At 45.8% G+C, this 21,169-nt stretch overlaps 2 protein-coding genes across 6 annotated transcripts in view; one reads left to right on the forward strand and one right to left on the reverse strand.

The window, feature by feature from the left end:
* The window catches only part of Mtus1 (microtubule associated scaffold protein 1), a 145,278-nt gene extending 131,071 nt beyond the window's left edge, over positions 1–14,207 (forward strand). For 4 of the 5 annotated variants that reach the window (XM_032919464.1, XM_032919463.1, XM_032919465.1 and 1 more), the window contains 7 exons: positions 901–1,115; positions 2,528–2,633; positions 3,660–3,733; positions 3,851–3,946; positions 6,046–6,162; positions 10,462–10,559; positions 11,518–13,740. In XM_032919464.1, the coding sequence (XP_032775355.1) occupies positions 901–1,115; positions 2,528–2,633; positions 3,660–3,733; positions 3,851–3,946; positions 6,046–6,162; positions 10,462–10,559; positions 11,518–11,731 (920 nt within the window). In that variant the 3' untranslated portion in view covers positions 11,732–13,740. Of the gene's footprint in view, positions 1–900; positions 1,116–2,527; positions 2,634–3,659; positions 3,734–3,850; positions 3,947–6,045; positions 6,163–10,461; positions 10,560–11,517 lie in introns of all 5 variants that reach the window. The other variant, XM_032919466.1, reaches the window with a different exon arrangement.
* A 155-nt stretch (positions 14,208–14,362) lies between these two features.
* The window catches only part of Pdgfrl (platelet derived growth factor receptor like), a 43,607-nt gene continuing 36,800 nt past the window's right edge, over positions 14,363–21,169 (reverse strand). Inside the window, exons 4-6 of the mRNA XM_032918554.1 lie at positions 19,311–19,604; positions 16,196–16,335; positions 14,363–14,812 (exon numbers count right to left, since the gene is read on the reverse strand). Coding sequence (XP_032774445.1) covers positions 14,624–14,812; positions 16,196–16,335; positions 19,311–19,604 — 623 coding nt within the window. The 3' untranslated portion in view covers positions 14,363–14,623. The remainder of the gene's footprint in view (positions 14,813–16,195; positions 16,336–19,310; positions 19,605–21,169) is intronic.

Here is a 21,169-nt window from a genome sequence, read left to right on the forward strand (position 1 = left end):
TGTGTTTTTTTTTTTTTGTTTTTTTTTTAAATTAAGCCTGTTTTGGGTAAGGATGTGGAGAAGTGGAATCTTGCCTAATGACATTGTAAAACCACTGTAACTAAAAGGGGAATTGCTACACGAAACAGCAACTCCTCTTTCAGAGACGTACGAGAGACGGCTGAAAGCAGGGTCATGGAGCATTGGTTTACCCATGTTCTTGGCAGCGCTGCTCAGGGTAGACAGGTGGCAGAAACAGCCCATGCCATCCATGGGTCAGTGCGTGATATGTACCTGTCAGTGGAGTCAGAGCCAACCTTGAAAGGGAAGGCCGTCCCAGCACAAGCCACAGTGTGGAAGAACATTGAGGACATTGTGCTAAGTGAAAGAAGACAAGCACTATATGGCAGAGGGATGCTTACTGAGGTGGGCAATATGGCGGGCAATAATCAAAATGCATTGTGTGTGTGTGTGTGTATGTGTAGTGTGTGTGTGTGTGTGTGTGTGTGTGTGTGTGTGAAATTACAGAGAGAAAAGATTTATCTTGGCTCACAGTTTCGGAGGTCTCAGACCAGGATCTGTTGACCCCGTCCATTCCTTTGTGCCAAGGTGCACATTGTGGCAGGGAGAGCACATGGTTGCATTTGCCTCATTCCCTGGAAATTAAAGTAATGGAGAGATGGCATCATGGTGTCCCTGTCAGAGGATGTCCCAGTGACCTAAGGTCCGCCACCGTCCACTGAGCCTGGGGGGCTCTAGCACACAGGCCTTTGACGACGCTTCTTGCTTGAACTCTGCAGTGCTGGTCACAGGGCGAGGAGGACAGTGCCATGTTTATGCCTGCAGAGTTTCCGGTGTGTCAGGGTGGTGTGTCTCGGGCACTGGGTGAGTGTAAAATGCTCTCCTTTATGCCCTTTCCAGTTGCTGCTTCCAGCACCTGTGAGAAGCTAGAAAAGGCCAGGAATGACTTGCAAACAGCGTATGAAGGCTTCGTCCAGAAACTAAACCAGCAGCATCAGACGGACCAGACGGAACTGGAGAACCGGCTGAAGGAGTTTTACACGGCAGAGTGTGAGAAGCTCCAGAGCATTTACATTGAGGAGGCAGAAAAATACAAAACTCAACTGCAAGAGCAGGTCTGTGCAGCCGGGCTGTCGGCTAGGTTCTAGATGCTGTTTATGTTCTTACTAAGTTACCTCTTGCCTTTTAATTTAGTTGGAGAAAGCTTTGGAGAGCGATTTCTTTTTCTTATGATGAAGCAGTGTTGAGTTAAAGAAGGGAGAAGTAGCCAGGCACAGTGGTACACACCCATAATCCCAATGTTCGGGAAGCCGAACCAGGAAGCTCATAGCCGAGCCCAGTCTTGGCTGCAGAGAGAGCTCAAGGCCGACAACATAAGTAACTTAGTCCCTGGCTCAAAGCAGGACCAAATATGTTCTCAATGATATAAAGGCTTGTGAGTCTCCAAATTCAATCCCCAATACAGGCAGGCAGGCAGGCAGGCAGGCAGGCAGGCAGGCAGGCAGGCAGACAGACAGATGAACAGACAAAAACAAGTGCTATTGATCCCACCAGCTAGCTACTTAGAGAGGCTGTCTTAGGGTTTTACTGCTGTGAACAGACACAATGACCAACGGAAGCCTTCTAAGGAGAGCATTTAATTGGGGCTGGCTTACAGGTTCAGAAGTTCAGTCCATTATCATCAAGGTGGGAGCATGGCAGCATCCAGCAGGCATGGTGCAGAAGTCTGAGTGTTTTACATCTTCATCTGAAGGCTGCTAGCAGAAGACTGGATCTAAGGCAGCTAGGATGAGGGTCTTAAAGCCCACGTCCAGAAAGACACACCTACTCCAGCAAGGTCACACCTCCTAATAGTGCCACTCCCTGGGCCAAGCACATTTAAACCATCATATTCCACTCCCAGGCTCCCATATTCAAACCATCACAGAGGCTGAAGCAACTTTATAAGACTGTCTCAAAATAAAGAGGAAAAGAGGTGTTCAGAGCTGTAGTTTAGAGGTACAGCAAGAGCTTGCAAAGTGTGTCCACAGTTCTGGTCAATCCCTAGGAGTACCAAAAATATTTTTTTAATAGAAGGGATAGAAATATTTCCCAGACAATCCACTTGGAAACATCCTGGTGTTTGGCTTCAACAAAAAATTCTGAATTTTTTTAATGCCTTTTCATAACCACTTTTCCCTGTTAGTATCATAAACTTTAAATTTCCCTGTTCCCTATTCCTCTTAGTTTTTAGTTTAGTATCTGCATAGGCATATACCAGGGGCTGAGAGCAGAGTGGTCAGTGTCACAGGTGTGGGGCTGAGGTGGACTTGTGAGGCGCAGCCTTGGGGTGGACTCAGCCATTACCATCAGTGAACCCCACAGTGCTTGGACCGTCTTTGTTCCTGGGGAGGATGGGTTGGAGCTGGGGAGGGGCGTGGCCAGGGTGGGTTGCAAATGGATGACGGAGGCCCCAAGTGTATGCTCCTTCATTTGACTTAGCACGTTTGTTCTTGCTAGTGAATTATTCTGTTTGTTCCTTTTACAGTTTGACAACTTAAATGCCGCCCATGAAACCACGAAGCTGGAGATCGAAGCTAGCCACTCAGAGAAAGTGGAGTTACTGAAGAAGACCTACGAAACCTCCCTTTCAGGCAAGGGTGCTTTTCCTACTTGAGGAGACCGGCAATGGGAATGTGTGGTATTCACTAAAATGAAACTGACTGATGAACCTCCCTTGCGCAGAATACCCTGTATTCTCCCCAGACCTCTTGTTTTCTTTGCATGTTGTTCATTGTTAGTGGATGCCCTTCTCCCTTAAGGATGCAAATAGTGGATAGTTATACATGCCAGGCCTTTAGGAAGCAGGATGAACTTCCAAAGATTCTAGGAGCCTTTTTGGTGGTGGTTGTGTTTGGTGGTAGTTGCTACTTTAGATCCCGGGAAAGTCAAGGTGTCAGCTTCTAGCATAGTGCTGTACAGAATCCACACGTAAGCACTGTTGCATTCATGACGGTGGTAGAGAACAGGTGGGATTTGATGGACAAGGACAGGATGTGCTGTTGTGATCTCACTGGCACTGCTAAGCCTGAAGTCAAAAGGAAGGAATGGGAAGCCATTCCTTTGAGGACAAAGCCAGCAGTGCTGTGGAGTGTCTACCAGAGTCAGTGGCAGCTCACGGTGTAGCAGGGGGATGTGTGGTTGAAATGGCTTTATGACCTTTGGGAGAGACTTCTCCTAAGAGATTGTGCTCTGGGGAGTCAGAGGTGATGGCTGACTTACACACACAGTAAGCATCGTCGTCTTCCTGCTGGGAAAGGGCTTAATTTTAGATTTCTGTTGTCTCTGGAAGAGCAAATTGAAAGGAAGACAGGGCCCCAAGCCAGGAATCAGAAACCTGTCTTTTGAGATGCTAGCCTTCATTTTGAGATTTTGAAAGCGTCCTTGGCCTTTGCGGGCATCAGGGTTTCTGGTCATTGTACCATAAATCTATGCCCTACCTCATAAAGCTATTCTGAGAAGAGGCCGCTTAACCTTAAGAATTGCATCTCACGAATGGAAAGTCGTACTTCATCAGCTCCTGCGTCTATCCGTATATGCCAGGCTATGGAGTAGTGATCTCATAGGGTGTGTTATTACCTTAAAAGAAAAAAAGCACAACAAAATCCCCTGCCTTCCAGAAATCAAGAAAAGCCATGAAATGGAAAAGAAGTCACTGGAGAATCTACTTAATGAGAAGCAGGAATCACTAGAGGTGAGTGCCTGCTCCCGGCACCGGCAGATGGCGTGGACGATGCCTCTGAGTTCCTCTGTGCGTCTCCGGTCCTTTCCTGATATCTGATGCCTGCACGTGTTACTGTTTGTGTTTTAGAAACAAATCAATGATCTGAAGAGTGAGAACGATGCTTTAAACGAAAGGTTGAAATCAGAGGAACAAAAGCAACTGTCAAGAGAGAAGGCGAACTCAGTAAGTCATGTATTCCTGGTGCTACTGGGTTTTCCTTGCTGCCATTTCCAGCCAATGAATTCTTCAGCAGCCAGAGAGACAACAGAGGCTTAGAATCTTAACGCCTGCTGTGTTTTATTGTATGAAACAACTTCGTTCACTGATGGTTTTTTTTTTTTTCACATCTCCAAAAATGATTCGTAGATTGAAATCCAGAGATCTAAGCAAATACCCATGGGAAACTGAGAAAAATCTAAAACTGGGAATATTTTTACAATAACAACAACAACAACAACAACAACAACAACAACAACAACAAAAGTTGCCTTGTTGTGATGTGGTTGCATAACCATTAAGCTTTATAGTGTATTTGTGACATTGTGTGTTAGACACTTAGTATCTACACTCTAGAATGTTCTTATCTCCCTGAGAGAGAGAGAGAGAGAGAGAGAGAGAGATATGCATCAACAGCCACTCTCTATTTCCCAAGAGCCTCTTGCCCTGAGCTAACCACTGTTCTACTTCCTGTTTCTATGAGTTTGCTTGCTCTGAACCTTCCATATAACCATGCGATACATAGCCTTTTCATAACTCTCTTCTCCACTTAACCTGATGTCAAGTGCATCCTTGTGCCACAGAACATACATACATACATACATACATACATACATACATACATACATACAGGCAAGTATTCACTTACATAAAATTCAATTAATTTTTAGAAGTTGACAGGGAATTATGTGACTGCCCTCAAATGAAGGGATTTATCTTAAGTCCCCCCCCCCCCCAACCCTTTAAGGGGAACCACATGGAGTTTTATTTCGAAGAGCCTGGATTTAAAGTTACATGTGCGATATGTTTGGGGCCCTCTCCTGACCTTTACAAAGGAGGTTATTTGACTCACAGAACACATTTTCTCCTTCTGCGAAGTCAAGAACTTGAAGAGTTGAATAAAGCAAATCCAAGTCTCCCTCAGGATTCCTCCCTCAGGATTCCCTTCCAGAAGGGAAGGTAGTTTTGGATTCAGGAGGTGCTTGTCTGTCTTCTAAACCATTGAATCCTATCGGAGAAACTTCCACTCAACACCTGGCCAATAGGTCATACATACATACATACATACATATATACATACATACATACACACACACACACACATACATACACACACACATACATACACACACACACATACATACACACACACACACACACACACACACACACACACTCACTCATGCACACATATATACTGACAGACAGACAGACAGACAGACAGAGTTGATTTGTATCAGATTGTTGGGTAGTTCAGTTGAGTTTCCATCAGACCAGGAGTGGGTTATTGGGGCATTTCACAATGGTGGAATCACGAGTGTCCATTCAGGAGACCGTATGTGTTCTGTGGTAGTGTGATGGCTGCCCTGGAGCTATGGCCAAGCCAGCGTAACCACTGCCTTTGCCTGGGTTCCTCCTCAGGTGCTGACGTTGCTTAGAGAAAACCACTGTTTCCTTGTCTCCCTCCAGATACCAGATACGGACTGGAGCGAGCTCCCTATCCTGAGCTCTGTTTTTAGGTTGTAAGTGACAGATTCTTATTAAAATCTGATGAAAGCGGTACCTACCATACTAAATAACTGGAAGAACAAGTTTGTTGTCAATACTGTGACCAAAGTCTTTGGGGTTAAACAGATCTTAATTTTTTTTAACTTCCTTGAAATGCTGTAAGAAGTTAAACCAAGCATGGTGACTCGTCTTGGGAGCCTAAGACAAGTGGATAGCCACAAATTAAGGCCAGACTGAGCCGAATGAGTCCCAGGTCAGCCTGGCCTATAGAATGAGACCTTGTATTAAAAAAGACAAAAGAGGAAAAGAAACTTACATTTAGCTGGCCCTGTCAGGGAATGCATTCCCCCAGCAATGGGAAGCTGAGGCAGAAGGATTACTGTAAATATCAAGTCAGCCTAGGTTTCAAAGCATGACTCTGTTTTGTTTTGTTTTTTTTTAAAGAGGTGGGGGATAAGTCGCCTGCTGCTTGTTCTCCAAGTCTTATCAGAGAATCAGAGGTTGGACTCTGTAATATGTGAAATAAATCAGCCGTTATCTTAATGTGTTTTTCCCAGAAAAACCCTCAGGTCATGTATCTGGAGCAAGAACTAGAAAGCCTGAAAGCTGTGTTGGAGATCAAGAACGAGAAGCTGCATCAGCAGGACCTGAAGCTAATGAAGATGGAAAAGCTGGTAGGTCTCCTGGAGGGCGGAGTGAGCACATCCTGTGTGGGTGCGCATGCGTGAGTGCGCTCGTCCATGCGCGAGCAGTGTTGCCTGGGAAATAGGACGGCAGAGCTTAGAGCTTTGGAACTGTGGGGTTGAGCTCTCTTGTACTTAATGATATTTGGAAAGTACACAAAGGGTCAGACCTGCATTTTTCATTTCCAAGTCTATTAAAAGCTTCATTGCTGCTTTCTAGAACCTTTTTTATAGAATGCACACAAAGCATTTAGTTTTGGAAAAATTATAACAAATCAAGTTCACATTTCAGTAGTCTGTGAATCTTTACTTGCCTAACCAGAAAAAAAAATTATTCTAAAACCAGTACGTTAATGCAGCACCCACTCTGGATAGAAAGACAGTGAACGTCTCAGTTAACTAGTGCCATAGAATTTATTAGAATTCTGTATCTTTTTATAAAGAATTTGAATCTGATACAAGAATTGTGTGTTGATAAGATTAGCCCAGTTGGAAAACAGCAAGCATTATTGGAAACCATAATAAGAGTTTGAACCTACTCGATGCTGTGTTTGAGGGGTGTGCCTGATGTGTACTGTCAGCCTTGGTCCAGCCCTGAAACTCAGAGTCTGCTAGCCAGGACATGAACTAAGCTGGAAGCATTTCTCAGCAGCTTTAAGTGACCCTGGCTAGCGGCTGCCTGCTGTACTTTGCTCCCAACTGCCAGCCACCCAGGGCTGCCTGTCCCTCCTCCACCCAGCTGTGGATGACTCACCACGCCTGGAAGAAATGTCTCATTCAAAGTTAGACTAGCCTTGGACAAAAGGGAGCATAGAGGTTACTCTTATCTGTTTGGCTTTTTGGTTTGGGGAGATTTGGCTTAGTTTAGTGTTTTGTTTCCTAGAGATAATTAACCGCTTTTTGAGGGAGGCAGTGCTTAAGGAAACACGAAGGCATTACTTCACTTCGTCAGGAAATGTGGGAGTGGGGAGAGTATTCCCTTTTTTTTTATACACAGTGGAGTTTGAATGCCATAATGAAGAATGGAATTACGTCATTTGCAGAAATAATTGATGGAGATTGTCCTATTAAGTGAAAAAAGCCAGACCCAGAAAGACAAATATCATTTTCTCCCCTATGTGGAGCCGAGATGATGAGCAAGCATACGTATGACATGAGACTAGGGGGACGGGCATTGGAAGAGAGTAGGGGCTGGCAAAGAGAGGCAGGAATGAGAAACAGAGGGCAGATACAGTTAATGTGCGTTATACACTTAAAAATGGCACTGTGAAGGCTTATTACTGTGCACAGTAAACATGTACTAGTGATTTTTAAGGGAATACATACGTAGTGACCAGGGGACCTATCCATTTTTAGCAATCAGACATGAGTGTTTCTTAGATTCTGTACCTTCACTGTATAGCAAACTTGGTGTCGTGATCAGGCTGGTCACTTGACACATCACTGTGGCTCAACTGGGACTGAATGGTCACAAAGAGCCTTACTCCCACACTGACGCTTTGCAGACTGGTGGGTTCAGGGGCCCCTCCTGGAATACGTGATATCCTGGGGATGATTGGAGTGTTGTGGAGTCCTTGTGGGCTCTCCCAGTCATAGAGACACGTGTGGCAGTTCAGGTAGCACCTCTGATACAAAGATTATTGTCTAAGATTTTACATTGGTTATGTCCTGTCAACCCTAAAGTTCCCAGGGTTTAGGCCACCCAAGGGTCTGGACGCCGGCTGCACTGGCAGACGGAGAGCTGCCACTGCAGTCTAGTCTGTTGACAAACGTGAAGGCAAGGGCTCACTAGAGCCGGTTTGAGTGCAGTCACAGTGAAGACCCCCAGATGCCAGTGGTGTGAGTGTAGACCCAGGCCTACAACGCAGCGACTGTCTCTAGGAATGGAACCAGAGAGCGGCTCAGTGTGAGTCCATCCTCATGGCTTTTGGTAGTCGTGATTCGCCTGGGTGGCTCAGGATTGCTTTCTTGCCCACCATGAAGCATATTGTCGCCCAAGCCGCTAAGGAATTCTCCCAACCGGCATTTTAAGTCCAGCCCAGTTCCAGTTTGAGAGAATACCTCCCATCTATCACGTGGGGGTCGGAATGGCGGCAGATATGTACGGCTGGGACTCGTCACCTCTGCCCGTCTTGGAGGTACCAGAAGTACAGGAAGTGGATTTTTTTTTTTAAAGGAATGCATGAAACTCCTAGTTGTTAATAGGTCCAACCCAGTGCACACAGCAGGTCTTGACAAAGGTCGTCCTGTGACACCTGTTCAGCAGGACGACATCGATGACTCAGGAAACCCTGTTAACACACTGCTGCTCCATCTCCCACTCATGTACCTGAACTTATCAGATCTCAAGTGATACAAGGCCCGACCGTAAGAGTACGAACACGTTTTAACTTCTATTGAGCCAGGATAGTTCTGTTTTGTGTCACAGCCAAAGAGGCATCGTAACAGTGCCAGTCGGCAGCACCCCGTTGTTTTTACAGGAAGAAAGGTTGCTATGACAACGGGTACACTTGTTGCCTCTGCTGTGCTGTGTACTTATCAGCTCCAGGCCTTCAGAGAAGATAGAAACACTTAGTAAATTAGGGTTCGCTAAAGGAACAGGGTTAACGCAGTGATATATTCAAGGATGATTGGCCAGATGGGCTTACACGATGAGCTTAGAGTAGTCCAGCAATGGCTGCTGGAGAGGCTGAGGACCTGGTACATGTTCGACCCACAAGGTTGGGTACCTCTGTAGTTCCAATGTGGTGCCAAAGGCCAGTGGGACTTGTGGAGAGCCTCTTGATCATCAGTCCACACTGGAAGCCCAGAGAAGCCGATTCTAATATCAGAGACAGAATCGGCAGCCGCAGCAATGGGGTCCATAACCTCCCCCAGTGAGGATAAGGGCAAGTCCAAAGCTCCTTCTGCATCCGTGTGGCTGAGTCACTACCGGATGGTGCTGTTCACCATTAGGCAATCTAGTGGATCCCTAGAGGCACGCCCACAGGCCAGTAGACAATCTTTCGTTGGCTTCTTCTCAGGTAATCTAAGGTGCTGTCGGGTTGGCAATCATACACTCAGCATGAGGAAAACTGTCTAAGGCTCAGAGAGCTAGCTCTGCCAGCGGTAAGCTCTGCGACATTAAGGACAGAGTTCTTACCTCTGCAGAACACAGCTTTGGTAGAATGACATTTTTTAAGGCCAATTGCCACAGTTTTTTATTCCAAGTTTTCCCAGGTTGCATTATTACCTTGAAAAGCATTTCAAGGTGTTCCTCTCCCCCCTCCCCCTTTTTTCATTCTGCATATTTATTTTTAGAAAACTATTTCATCTGAGTAGCTTGTCATGAGCATTTTCTGGACACGGGTATGCCTTAAGAACAAGAATTCCGGGGTGCTGTGATTCAAGTGGATGAGTCATAGTTGCTGTGGCAGGGACTTGGGGGTCAATTCCGACCTCTCGTTAATTCTAAGCTCCGGTGTACCTCCTAAAGAAGCAATAAACCACTCCTTAGGAAAGGGAACCAGGATGGGACCGGCTCGCCACCGTGATCAGTGGCTTTGAAAGCCTTTAATCTCTCAACTGATCGGGAAGACCAGCGGGACACAAGTGTCCCTTGACCAAGCTGAGCCAGGGATACTGACTGCAGTTACTTCTTCCCCTAACCTCACCACATCGAATCTCCATAGGGCTGTGTGGTGGCAAATGCCAAAACTAACCTGGGATAAGTTTAAGGCTTTCTTCAGTATGGCCAAGACCTAGGCTGCCTTCTATAGGTCCCTCCCTCCCTCCCTCCTCTTCTTCCTTCTCCCTTTCTTCCTCCCTTTTCCCTCCTCTCATCCTTCCTCATCCCTACCTCCTCCCCCTTCCTCCTCCTCTTTTTTTTTTTTTTTTCCGGAGCTGGGGACCGAACCCAGGGCCTTGCAGTTGCTAGGCAAGCGCTCTACCACTGAGCTAAATCCCCAACCCCCTTCCTCCTCCTCTTAAACTGTAGTGTTTGCTTTCCCACCTTGAGAAGAGGCCCAGCACCCTTAGTCACCTAGGCAGGACACCAGCTCCCAGAGGGACATTCTGAAAGTGTCACCTAGAAGGAAAACATTGCTACCTAGCTATCTTTTTTATGTGGCTTGATAAACACATGTCCTAGATGTCCCGTTTCCTGCTTTACTTCCCAGTCGACACTGGTCTGTGCATAAAGACATCCTCTCACTCAACTTGTTGATGGTATCGAGCATTGGGAAGATGCTTGAGAAGTGAGAGAACTTATTTATTCATGTCTTTATGACTACAAACCTTGTTTATACCAAGGTGGACAACAACACAGCATTGGTTGACAAGCTGACGAGATTCCAGCAGGAAAACGAGGAGCTGAAAGCTCGCATGGACAGACACATGGCAATTTCAAGGTAACTACCAGAGTCTTAGTTCCCTCTCCCTCGCCCTCGAACATCTGCTGTCCCTTCTGGCTACACTCCACTGGGCACCTCCTGGGCAAGCGAGAGAAGCAGATGGACAGTCCGTGCTTTTACCAAGGTGCCATAGACCTTCTCACCTGCCTGGAGCTCACTAACTGTGATGACGTTGTCAGAGACGTCAAGGGGTAACCACACATGGGAACAGAAAGCAGCCCTCGAGTTAAGACAGAAACAACACAAGCCTTGTGCAAGTGCCCCATTGCCTACCGGGAAATCTCCCAAAAACTAGAGCTGCCAGCAATTACTCATAGGATTATTTGGGTCAGGCTTGAGGTTCTGGTCTTTGGGAGGTTTTTTGTTTGTTTGTTTGTTTTGTTTTTTGGGTTTTTTTTGTCTTACACATACTAGGCAAGTCCTCTACCACCCAGCTATATGCCTTCCTGTCAAATTTGGGTTTCTCAGCTTAGAAACCTATGACCCTTATGCCAGGGGTGGCCCGTGCCTTTCATCCCAGCACCCCAGACTGCCTTAGGCAGGTTTCTAAGTTCAAGACTAGCCTGGTCATCAGAGTGGGTTCCAGGGTAGCCAGAGCTACACAGAGAAACCCCGTCTCAAAGAAAACCAAGTCAAAAAACCCAATTAGGACCCTGTGTTTGGTTGATAGCCCTAGGAGGACTGCCCTTTTCTGAAGGGAAATGGGAAGAGAAGGTGGGTATGTGGAGGAGGGGAGGGGGGGTGTGGGAGAAGAGGAGAGAGGGGTGTGGGAGGAGGAGAAACTGAAAATGAAAATATATAGATGAGAGAAGAATTAGAAAAAAAAAAATGGATGACCTTGGACAAGAGCTTGTTTACTCCCCCAGAGCAGTAAGCTCCTTGAACCTTCGGGTGTGAACAGTAGTTGTTACTTTTTGCCTTGGATTCCACATGATCTCTGGTTTTTGTTTTCAAGACAACTTTCCACAGAGCAGGCAGCGCTGCAAGAGTCCCTTGAGAAGGAGTCAAAGGTCAACAAGAGGTTGTCCATGGAGAACGAGGAGCTGCTGTGGAAACTGCACAACGGAGACCTCTGCAGCCCCAAGAGATCCCCCACCTCCTCGGCCATCCCTTTCCAGTCCCCCAGGAATTCTGGTTCCTTCTCCAGCCCCAGCATCTCACCCAGATGACGGTTTCTGAACACAGGAGACTCTCTGAAGGCACTGAGGTGTGGTTCTGCAGGACTGACCCTCTCGTGGGAACTAGGCCTGTGTTAGCTTTCTGGGCTATCCACAGGATAACTGGAGAGCAGCCACCAGCCGTATCAGCTCCTTATGCATCGAGAGCTCCAGAGGATGACTTTTAACTTGGTCCAAAAGCCTCCTCCAAAGACAGATTTCGGAACTGAAGTGGACATAGTTGCACAAAGCACTTACGGAACGAGGGAACCTTGTTCTTTGCCTTCCTTCACCTAAGCATAAGGGGAAAACTCTCAGGGGCCTATTAAGATAAAGATTTATAACCTTTATAATGTTCTTCACCAGAGACACCTTCTTGTGATTTTTATTTCGGTCTGACTGTGGGCAGGGGTGTGTGTGTGAGTGAATTGGGTGTACTGGTGTGTCACATGACTGTCAACCCTCCCCCCCCACTGCTGTGTATTAAAAGTTAACAGCTGGATACAGCTGTGCCTGTATTAATCAAGTCATCATCAGCATACACGTGTCAACAAAAGCCATAGAAGAGAGAGCAATAGTGCTTGAATTTCTCCCCACTCGTCTCAGCGCTATGACATGGCAGGGCTAGGGTAAGACAAGGAAAAGCCTTTGGTTCGTTGATGTCTGTACATTTCTCTGTTAGTTTTTCTGTGTTTAGCATTATCCATTGATACCAGTTTGATTTTTTTTTTCCCCCTGTAGATTTCTATGAGCCTAATGACTGTACTCTGATTCATTTTCTCAGGCTACGAGCAAATGTAGTACCCTAATTTTTCTAAACACAAATCTGTATAAAGAATAAGAGGGCAGTACCAATGGATGTTTCTGACTTATTATCCCCTTGAACCCAAGCTATCTTCACAGTGGCAATCCTCCGTCTTCCCTCCTGTTATTCTAACCTCCGCTTTTCCTCCTCCACGTAGAGCCACAGAGGCAAGCCTACCTCCTACCTAATTACAGAATGGGCTTTTCCAGGGCCAGTTTATCTTTGAGGTGCTGAACCTATTTTGCAAATAAACTAAGCTCTGGTTCCGACACTACAAATTTTTGGAAACCCTTGGGGAAAATCAGTAAAGGCTTTTAGCATGTACTAATCCACTCAAGCACGGTGGTAAGCCAGCATTCCCATGGTGACTAGATCTAGAGAAGTCTGAGCAGTAATGCTGACAGAGGCCCCTCTGAGCATTCTTCCTGCTATTGGAATGCAACAAGCCAGCCAAAGAGTGAGAAGTATGGCTTATGCAACTCTTTCACCCTGCATTCGAATTTGAAACGTTCACTTACCATCTCCTGAGACTCCAAGACTTTGTGAAAGTTAGGAGGACAGCTGTGACTCCCCACCACCCGACCCACGAGCTTCCCCGTGCATGTCAACGTTCCGATATCAGTATTTACTAGTCCATGGTCAATGCTAGTCAAATAACCCCTTTAGCAAGGATAGATTTAGGACACTAGAGGTGGGTATTTGACCCCGAGACCCCTACACACAGAGCTAATTGGTACTCATGAGCATGCTTTTCATTGCTGGCTGTGTTTGAAGTCATTTATCTCCCCTAGTTTATGACGTATGGAACCTTCCATGTTTGCTCCTGATAAATAGGAATGTAGCTTCACTGCCACCTCCTGGAATATCTCTGCTCCTGGTCCCAAGTTGTTCTCAATGAAGTCAGCCAAAGTCAGGTTTGTCATTGATACCCTCGTTATGGTTAAAGTTCATGTGATTACCCACCATCCCTCATACCATCTAGATATCTGGGAAGTCAAACCTTACAGCAATTAAAACGCCTGAAGAGCTTAGAAGACAGGAGAGAAGATAGCATTTAAGGGGTTTTTTTGTTTGTTTGTTTAAACCAAATGTTTTATGTAGAATACAAAATTGTTGACACATCGTAAAAAAAAATGTGGGTGTGTGAACAACTGTAGTTTATAGCAGTGGAAAGTGTATTTTACTTTGATCAAATAAAATATTTGAAATATTCAGTATAAGAATGACAGCCTCTGACCTACTTCACTCTTCCAAAGTGTTAGGTTATGCACCCCCTCCCCCTTCTTCTCCCCCCTTAATTAAGACAAGAAGGCCCCCTGTGCTATTTTACGGAACTTAGAACCCAATGCCAAATTTTTTTTTAGGGCTGAAATTAGCTCACAGAGCTTGAGTTTTAAGGTTATCAGAGAACTAAACTTTGGCTAGTTTAAAGAGTTTCTTCTGTACGGCATAAGAAAATTGGAAGAGCTGTGGTCTAAGTATTCTGGAAGGACAGGTCTTAGCCAAAGCTGAATCTTCTTCGGTCTGTTCATCTGTGTTCTGTTAATAGTGTACATGCAGTTATTTTGAATAGAGGAATTTAAAATCAGTACCGAGTGTGGCAATTTAATGTAAAAAGATGTGATTTTTGATACCTTTATAAATGAACTCACATTAGCTTTGATAAAATGGCCTATCTAAGCATTTGAATCTTGAGTGGTTGCTTGTGAGTAAACAGCTGAACTTGGTTCCGACATCAAACAGAATCCCAGGCACCAACACAAAGACTGCTATTGAGTCCTGGATGTTCAGGCTAAATGAGACACAAATCCTTAGCGTACTTTTTTTTTTTTTTTTTTAATAAAATCTTGCTCATTTAATAGAAATGACTGATACAAAGTTGTTGACATGTTTTCTTGGTATAAAAGTAGAAACATGGCTTAGTCAAAATACATACTTTGTTACAAAAGTTTATACTTCTATTAATAGACTAATGACTTCCTTTGAATTTGGATGTCTGTCTGACCCACAGGCAGCGGTTGGCCCTGGGCCTCCTGTAAAGCACCTCGAAGCTGTGTGTGCAGATGGGCGTCCCATTAGTTCACCATTCACTTTCCAAATCACGAGAACTCAACAGTGGTAGCTACTGTGGTCTGTCCGCGGAGATTCTGAGCTGTGCATATGTAATAGCCCGCATCAATGGTCTCAAAGTCTTCAACGGTAATGACACTCTGCGAGATTCTTGTGGTGTGTCCCAGTCCTCTGTGAATCAGTCTCCAGGTGTCCTGAATGGTCACAGGCCTTTCGTCCTGTTTAAACATGGCACACAGACTGAAACCAGGTTGATAGCGGCTTCCCCCAGGGTCAGCTCCCATCCACCCGATACATTCAGCACAATCTCACTGAGGGCTGTTGGGTTCGCTGTGCTCTTTTTTTTGTTTTGTTCATGAATGCAGAATTATTCAAAACTGCCCTTTTTTCCAAGAGGGGTCTTGAATTTCAGGATGCTGGTTTTTTGTGATTTTTTTTTTTTTTTTGCTTTTTATATGTAAAATGGATTATTTGGGGCTCTCATGGGGACTGTGCTTAAGCATAAATACACAGGCAGAATCTCTTCCCATTGTATCAGCCTCACCCTCCCAACTTTCACTGCCAAGTGGTTCTTGTTTATGGAATTTAAGGTCAAAAGCCCCAAAGCGCTGGCTGTGTAAGTTGAAGAGACTCCAATTTGGGAGAGACAGGAAAGCAATTAGGCGAATGGTCCTTGAGACTCCAGAGGGAGGCAACTTGTATCAAGGAAGGCTAAGATAATGCCCTAGACAGCATGAACATCTTTTCTAGAAAATGGTGATTTGTAAGATCTATTTCAGGCTGCAGCAGTGAGTTACACTGTGTTTTCTAAATTCACTTGATAAGAGTAATTATAATGTTACTTAATGTTTTTTCTCCTAATAACAGCAATGTAAAAGGTCATTCTACCGAAAAGCAAGAATGTCTAAGTAAGTGTAACAATGTATTTGAAATAGCAAACTTGGCATCTAGATGCTGGAAAGTTCTGCCCTCTGGGGAATCCTCATTTTCCGCCCCTCACAGGCTTCAAAGAGACTGGCTACCTAGAGTGTCTTGGGAGTGTCTCCTCTGGCAACAAAGTTGGTGGCAGAGTTGTTTATTTCAGTGAGCAGACTGTGCACCCAGACTGAGGGCTGCTTTTATAGAAGTCTATTTTTAAATGGATGCTGACCTCAGGTCACCTTGTGAACAGGGTCTATGTTTATATACCCCCTTGGAGAATGTCTGCTCCAAAGGTTTGCACAGGCCTTGTGTGGGTATGCCCCGTGGGTGCCTACCTTTCTCCCACTCATGTTTTTGAAGATTTGTGCATTGTGAAAGACTCCTGGAAGAGGTTAGAGCAGCCTGGAGTGGACCTAGAAGATGCTGACTGAAAGCTGAGGTTCAGATGTAAGTAACCTTGGCCTTTCATGCTTCGACCCCTAAGGAGGAGCCATGACCATTACACACATATCCTGAGCAGTTGCCTGATACAGCCATCCACTCTTTTGTCTCCTTTTACACGATTTTTTGAAGGGGACTGAAATATCTTAGAAGACAAACATTCCCTGGCTCTTGTCACAAACCTTGTATGGTCTCTCACTAAGTGAGAGAGCTAGCCAAGGCTGGGGTGTGGCACTTACCTTCTGTCCAGGAAAGATCCACCTGAATTCTACCTCGACATCAGGCTCCCCTAGGACAGTGCAGAGCACACTGATGTCATCCCCACCTCTCACTTTGTTGGCGGAGGCCAAGATGGTTGTTGATGGAGGACCGCTGGGAACTAGGAACAAGCAGGGGACAGAGGAATGAGAGCCCTAACTGATGGTAGAGACCAACATCATTCTCTCTGGGGAGGGGACACCTTTTCTATAGCTTCATGAGGCCAATGCTGGACACCCCTTTTGATTGCCTTAGAACCATGGTTCTCATCCTTCCCAATGCTGCAATGCTTTAATACAGTGCCTCATGCTGTGGTGGGGTCTAACCATAAAGTTATTTTTACTGCTACTTCCTAACTAATTCTGCCACTGTTACAAATCATAATAGCTGTGTTTTCTGATCTTAGGTGATCCCCCGTGAAAGGGTTGTTCAACCCCAATGGGGTCTTGACCCACAGGTGGAGAAATGCTGCCTTCGAAGCTGCCTCTGCCTCTCTACCTTGGTAATCCAGAAGTGGGTAGTCATCCAGAATTCTCTTAACCCCACCCCCATGCTTGTGGTCAGGGGAGGAGCTAACAAGTTGACCAGGGTCATGTGAAAACAGAAAAGGGTTGGTAGCAGAAAGAGTAAGTGAAAACAGCTGGGCGGGGCAGGCACGCATGTGACATCCATCATGAAAGAGGTTCAGATATGGGAATGAGAGAGATGTTTGCTTGCAGAACACCAGGAGTGCTACCTGGGTTTCTAGTACAGTACTCTTACATCATAACATTTTAGAAACGTGTCTTTAGTATGGTCAGGCCCCTCGGTGGGTAATTTGGATGGCGGCCTTGAGCAAGGAGAAGTGCTAAGAGCTGGGCCTACAGGAGCAAGCCAGACAGATGGTGGCTCGAGTACTCACAGCCTACACTAGCAGAGTGTGCAGCCACTAAGTGGGCAACTGTAACGTGTTGTTTGAACTTGGAAGAAGCCCAGAGCGAGCCTCAAGTTAACCTGAGAATCAGGCAAGCGGCTAAACTGAAGTCTTGGTACTGAGCTTAAGAGACACATATCCCTGAGCAGGCTGTGAGCTAATAGGAGGTGACTTGGGAGAGAACAGCAAGGCCAGAGCAGTGGCACCACCCAGGCAAGGCTTGTCGGGACTTTGTGTTTCTGTCAGTAAGAACTTGGCTGAATGGATTGATTAGAACTGTAGTCAGTAACAGTGCAGAATATGGTTTGGAAAGTAAAGTGGGCATTATTATGGGAGGAAGGTATTCTTAGTAGTAGTAGCCAAAGATAATGATAGCTTGAATAATTAGTTCAGGAATTAAAAATAGATCTGAAACTAATGAAGCTTAAAGGGTTGGGTTTCTGGTGTGACCATTCACACTAGGTGAATGATGAGCGACCATCCCTGAGGTAGAGGGCACATGTGGACCATGCTGTCAGAGTAATATGGAGTTTACTGATGGTTATGGGACTGGGGCATGTGAGTACAGATGCTACTTGGACACATGGCCTTTACCTCCAAGACCTGGGCCATAGATACACATGTAGGAAATTATTAGTTCACAGCTATGGGTAAAAGTGAGCATTTTTCACAAAGAGATCAAGGCATAAAGAAAGAAGGGAACCTCAGGTACTTCCACATTTAGAATCTATAAGAAATGCTAGAGTGGTATTCTTAATGTTCATAAGACTACAGGTTCAATCCCCAGTTCTGCTCCCCAAACAATGGAAGGGCAAAGAAGGGCTGCAAAGATGATCCGTTAAGAGTACTTTCTGCTTTTCCAGAGGACCGGGCTTTGATTCCTAGCACCCAAGCCACTCCAGTCCCAGGTGATCCATTGCCCTCCCCTGGCCTCTTTGGAAACTGCACACATTTGAGCTCTACATATATGCAGGCAACATATCCATATAGAAACATTTGCTATTCTTTCAGATCATTAACAATCTGTTAATAAAATTTGAAAGAACTGAAAATGCCAAGTGAAAGGGGGCTGAGGTGAAAGGGATTTCACTTGAGAAGTAGAGTCTAGTCGGAAGACGTGTGCTGTCTGCTGGATGTAATGACACTAGGCTCCTGAGGTCTCTGGCAAAGGCAACAGCCAATTGTGTGGTGATGAAGGGGGTGGGGGAGGGAGAGAGTCAGGAGATAGAAAGGTTTTCAGATTATTTGGCTACTGTGGAGAAAGAGGTGACCTCTGTGGAGAGTTGGGGACTGTCAAGCAGATTTTTTAGAATATTAGAAATCCTGGCATACCAAACAAGTCCCTCGACAGAGAATAGAAAGAATTACTGAACCCAAATTCTGTCTTTAAAAGCAGCTAACTTGGGAGACACCTCTGTCCACAGGGAAGCACATTGCTGTAGAGAAGTTTACTACAGGGCTCCCAACCCTTCATAAGTGCAGGAGTGCTCAGGAGACACAAAGCTTATACTGGAGGGGCTACAATATGGGTAGGGTACACTCTCTAGGAAGTCGAGAGGGAGGGAAACAGGCTCAGGAGAATCTTGCCAGGGAAGGGAAGTATTATGTGGTTCTGTAGAAGACCTTCTCATTAGCCCATCCCTGTGTCATCAACCCAGAGCAGAAAAGCCTTGAACAGTTGTGAGTGGTGGGTTGCAAAGAAGAGAGCCCGTGGTTGGAGCTGGGGGAGTGAGGGATGCGACCTACATCCGACCAGTGTCTATTGATGTGTTCAAGTTGAGGGTAGAACAGAGGCAGCTGAAGAAGCAGGCCAATGGTTTCAGGGAGACACTGAGGTCGTCCTGAAAATGTAATGGCAAGAAAGACCACTATGAAATGATGACAGGGAGTGACAAGAAATGAGAAAGCTAGCAGGGACCACAGCGGGCACCATGGAGGAGCAGAGGTTCCTAATAGAGGTTGACAAAACACACGGCAGGAGTAGGAATGGGCACAGCCATGATGCCAGCCCCAAGGAGGAAAGTGAATGGTGATGCTAGGAGAGACAAGACTGGGGATGTAAGGGACTTGCCCATCAAACTCTGACAGAATGAGGAGAAGGGTGTGGAGGATACAGACATTAGTATTTCCCTCCCAACAAGCAGGCAGTGTCAATCTAGGTTGGGGAAGGAAGGCAGACTCACCCTCTACATAAAGCAGTTGATACTTGACAGAAATCTGAGACTTGCCCCCGGCTTCCGCTTTGCAGTAGACTACGCCCTGGTGGTCAGAATGAGGCTGAAGGTACACGAAACCTCTCTTCATGTCGTACACAATGTCTGTTCCATTGGCAGGGATCTCTTTAGCGGGAAACTCCCTGTGGAGCGTGACTTTGGCTGACGGGGCTGTCACTCGACAAGGAACCACAGCCTGCCTATCCGGGTTCAGGTAGACAACATCAAAGTAACTGGGAGAAGGCACAAACAGCTCCCCTTTCTCTGCAGAGGAGAAGACACAGGCTTAGTGACTAGAAAAAAGAAAAAGTGAAGTAAGGGTGTCTTAATGATTCTTAAAACCGGCACGAAGATGAGACAACACCAACAAGCATACTGGGTCTCTAAAAGAGGACCAGTGACTTAAAAAAAGGAGGGAATTGTTCTGCAGCCTATAATTTAACTGTAATTTCGATGCTGAACTAGAGGTTCGTGAGTTAAAGGCTTGGTTACTGGAAGTTATTTGGGTTTGATGGGAAGGCTATATAGGTCAGTAGATGTGTCTTGAAGATACTTCGTAAGATACTAACCTTCTTTTCTCTTTCCCCCATTCCTGACAATGACCCCTGTATCAACACAGGACCAAAGACATGAAGTCAACTGATCATGGACATGAACCTCCAAAACTTTCCTCTTAGGTATTTTATCAGAGCGTTGGAGGGGTAACTTACCTACTTCCCCTGTCTCCTTAAAGGAGATCATAAGGATACTAATTCAACTTAGAACTGATGGATCACACTGACGAAGCATGGAAGGAGACAGATTTCTTAAGTTTAAACTCAAAAGTTTGCTTTTATTATCTTTCTAGCTCTCTCTCTCTCTCTCCCTCTCTCTCTCTCCCCCTCCCTCCCTCTTTCTCTCTCTCTCTCTCCCTCTCTCCCTCTCTCTCTCTCTCTCTCTGTGTGTGTGTGTGCGCGCGCGTGTGTTATATTTGTGCGAAGGGCCAGAAGAACACCTTGGATCCCCATGGAGCTGTAGTTACCAGCAATTGTGAGCCACCGAATGGGTACTTGGCTCTAAACTCAGGTCCTATGAAAGGACAGCAAATGCTCTTCCCTGCTGAGCCATCTTTCCAACCCCATGAGAAACAGTCATAAGACCTTGAGCTGTTCTGCGCTTCTGTGTGGACAATGTCCTCACAGCCAAGAGTCAGAGACTGCTGTTCAGAAGGGCATTCCTTAGACAGTTGAAGTCCTCTGGAAGGGTCACCATACTATCACTGTCCTCACACTCAGCACAGAAAAGAGAGTATATGCCCAGGCTAGTGGAGGGGGCTGGGACAGGGCAGAGGGAAACCCGCTGGTCTCAGGGCTGGCTTCTACCCTACCATGTAGTTGGGGACTGTCACCCTCTCTCTCTCTCTCTCTCTCTCTCTCTCTCTCTCTCTCTCTCTCTCACACACACACACACACACACACACACACACACACACACACACACACACAAACTGCAGCCTGTCAGATTTTAAACCCTACATGACATTCCTGTCTCACAGGAAAGAAAAAAAGTGAGAATTGTCTTACAACATCCCCAGAACAGCAAAAGGATTTTGGGGGCACCTGTTTATATTGTTTGTTTGGTTTGGTGTGACACATTAAATCCTTTGTTTCCTGGATTGTTCTGTAAAGGGATATTATAGTAATTGCTGGGAGAACTCTCTGAGGCTAATCACAGAACACTTGTTAAATTGTTTCCTGCGTTTCCCTTTCAATGTTCCCAAGCAAGCAATTATTCTTGGCTTGCTCTCTCACCAGCCTTCCCCCTTGCCTTTGTGTGATAGTTCACGTTGG

This window comes from Rattus rattus, chromosome 13 (genome assembly GCF_011064425.1).
Source record: "Rattus rattus isolate New Zealand chromosome 13, Rrattus_CSIRO_v1, whole genome shotgun sequence".
In the NCBI taxonomy this organism is placed as follows: Eukaryota; Metazoa; Chordata; class Mammalia; order Rodentia; family Muridae; genus Rattus; species Rattus rattus.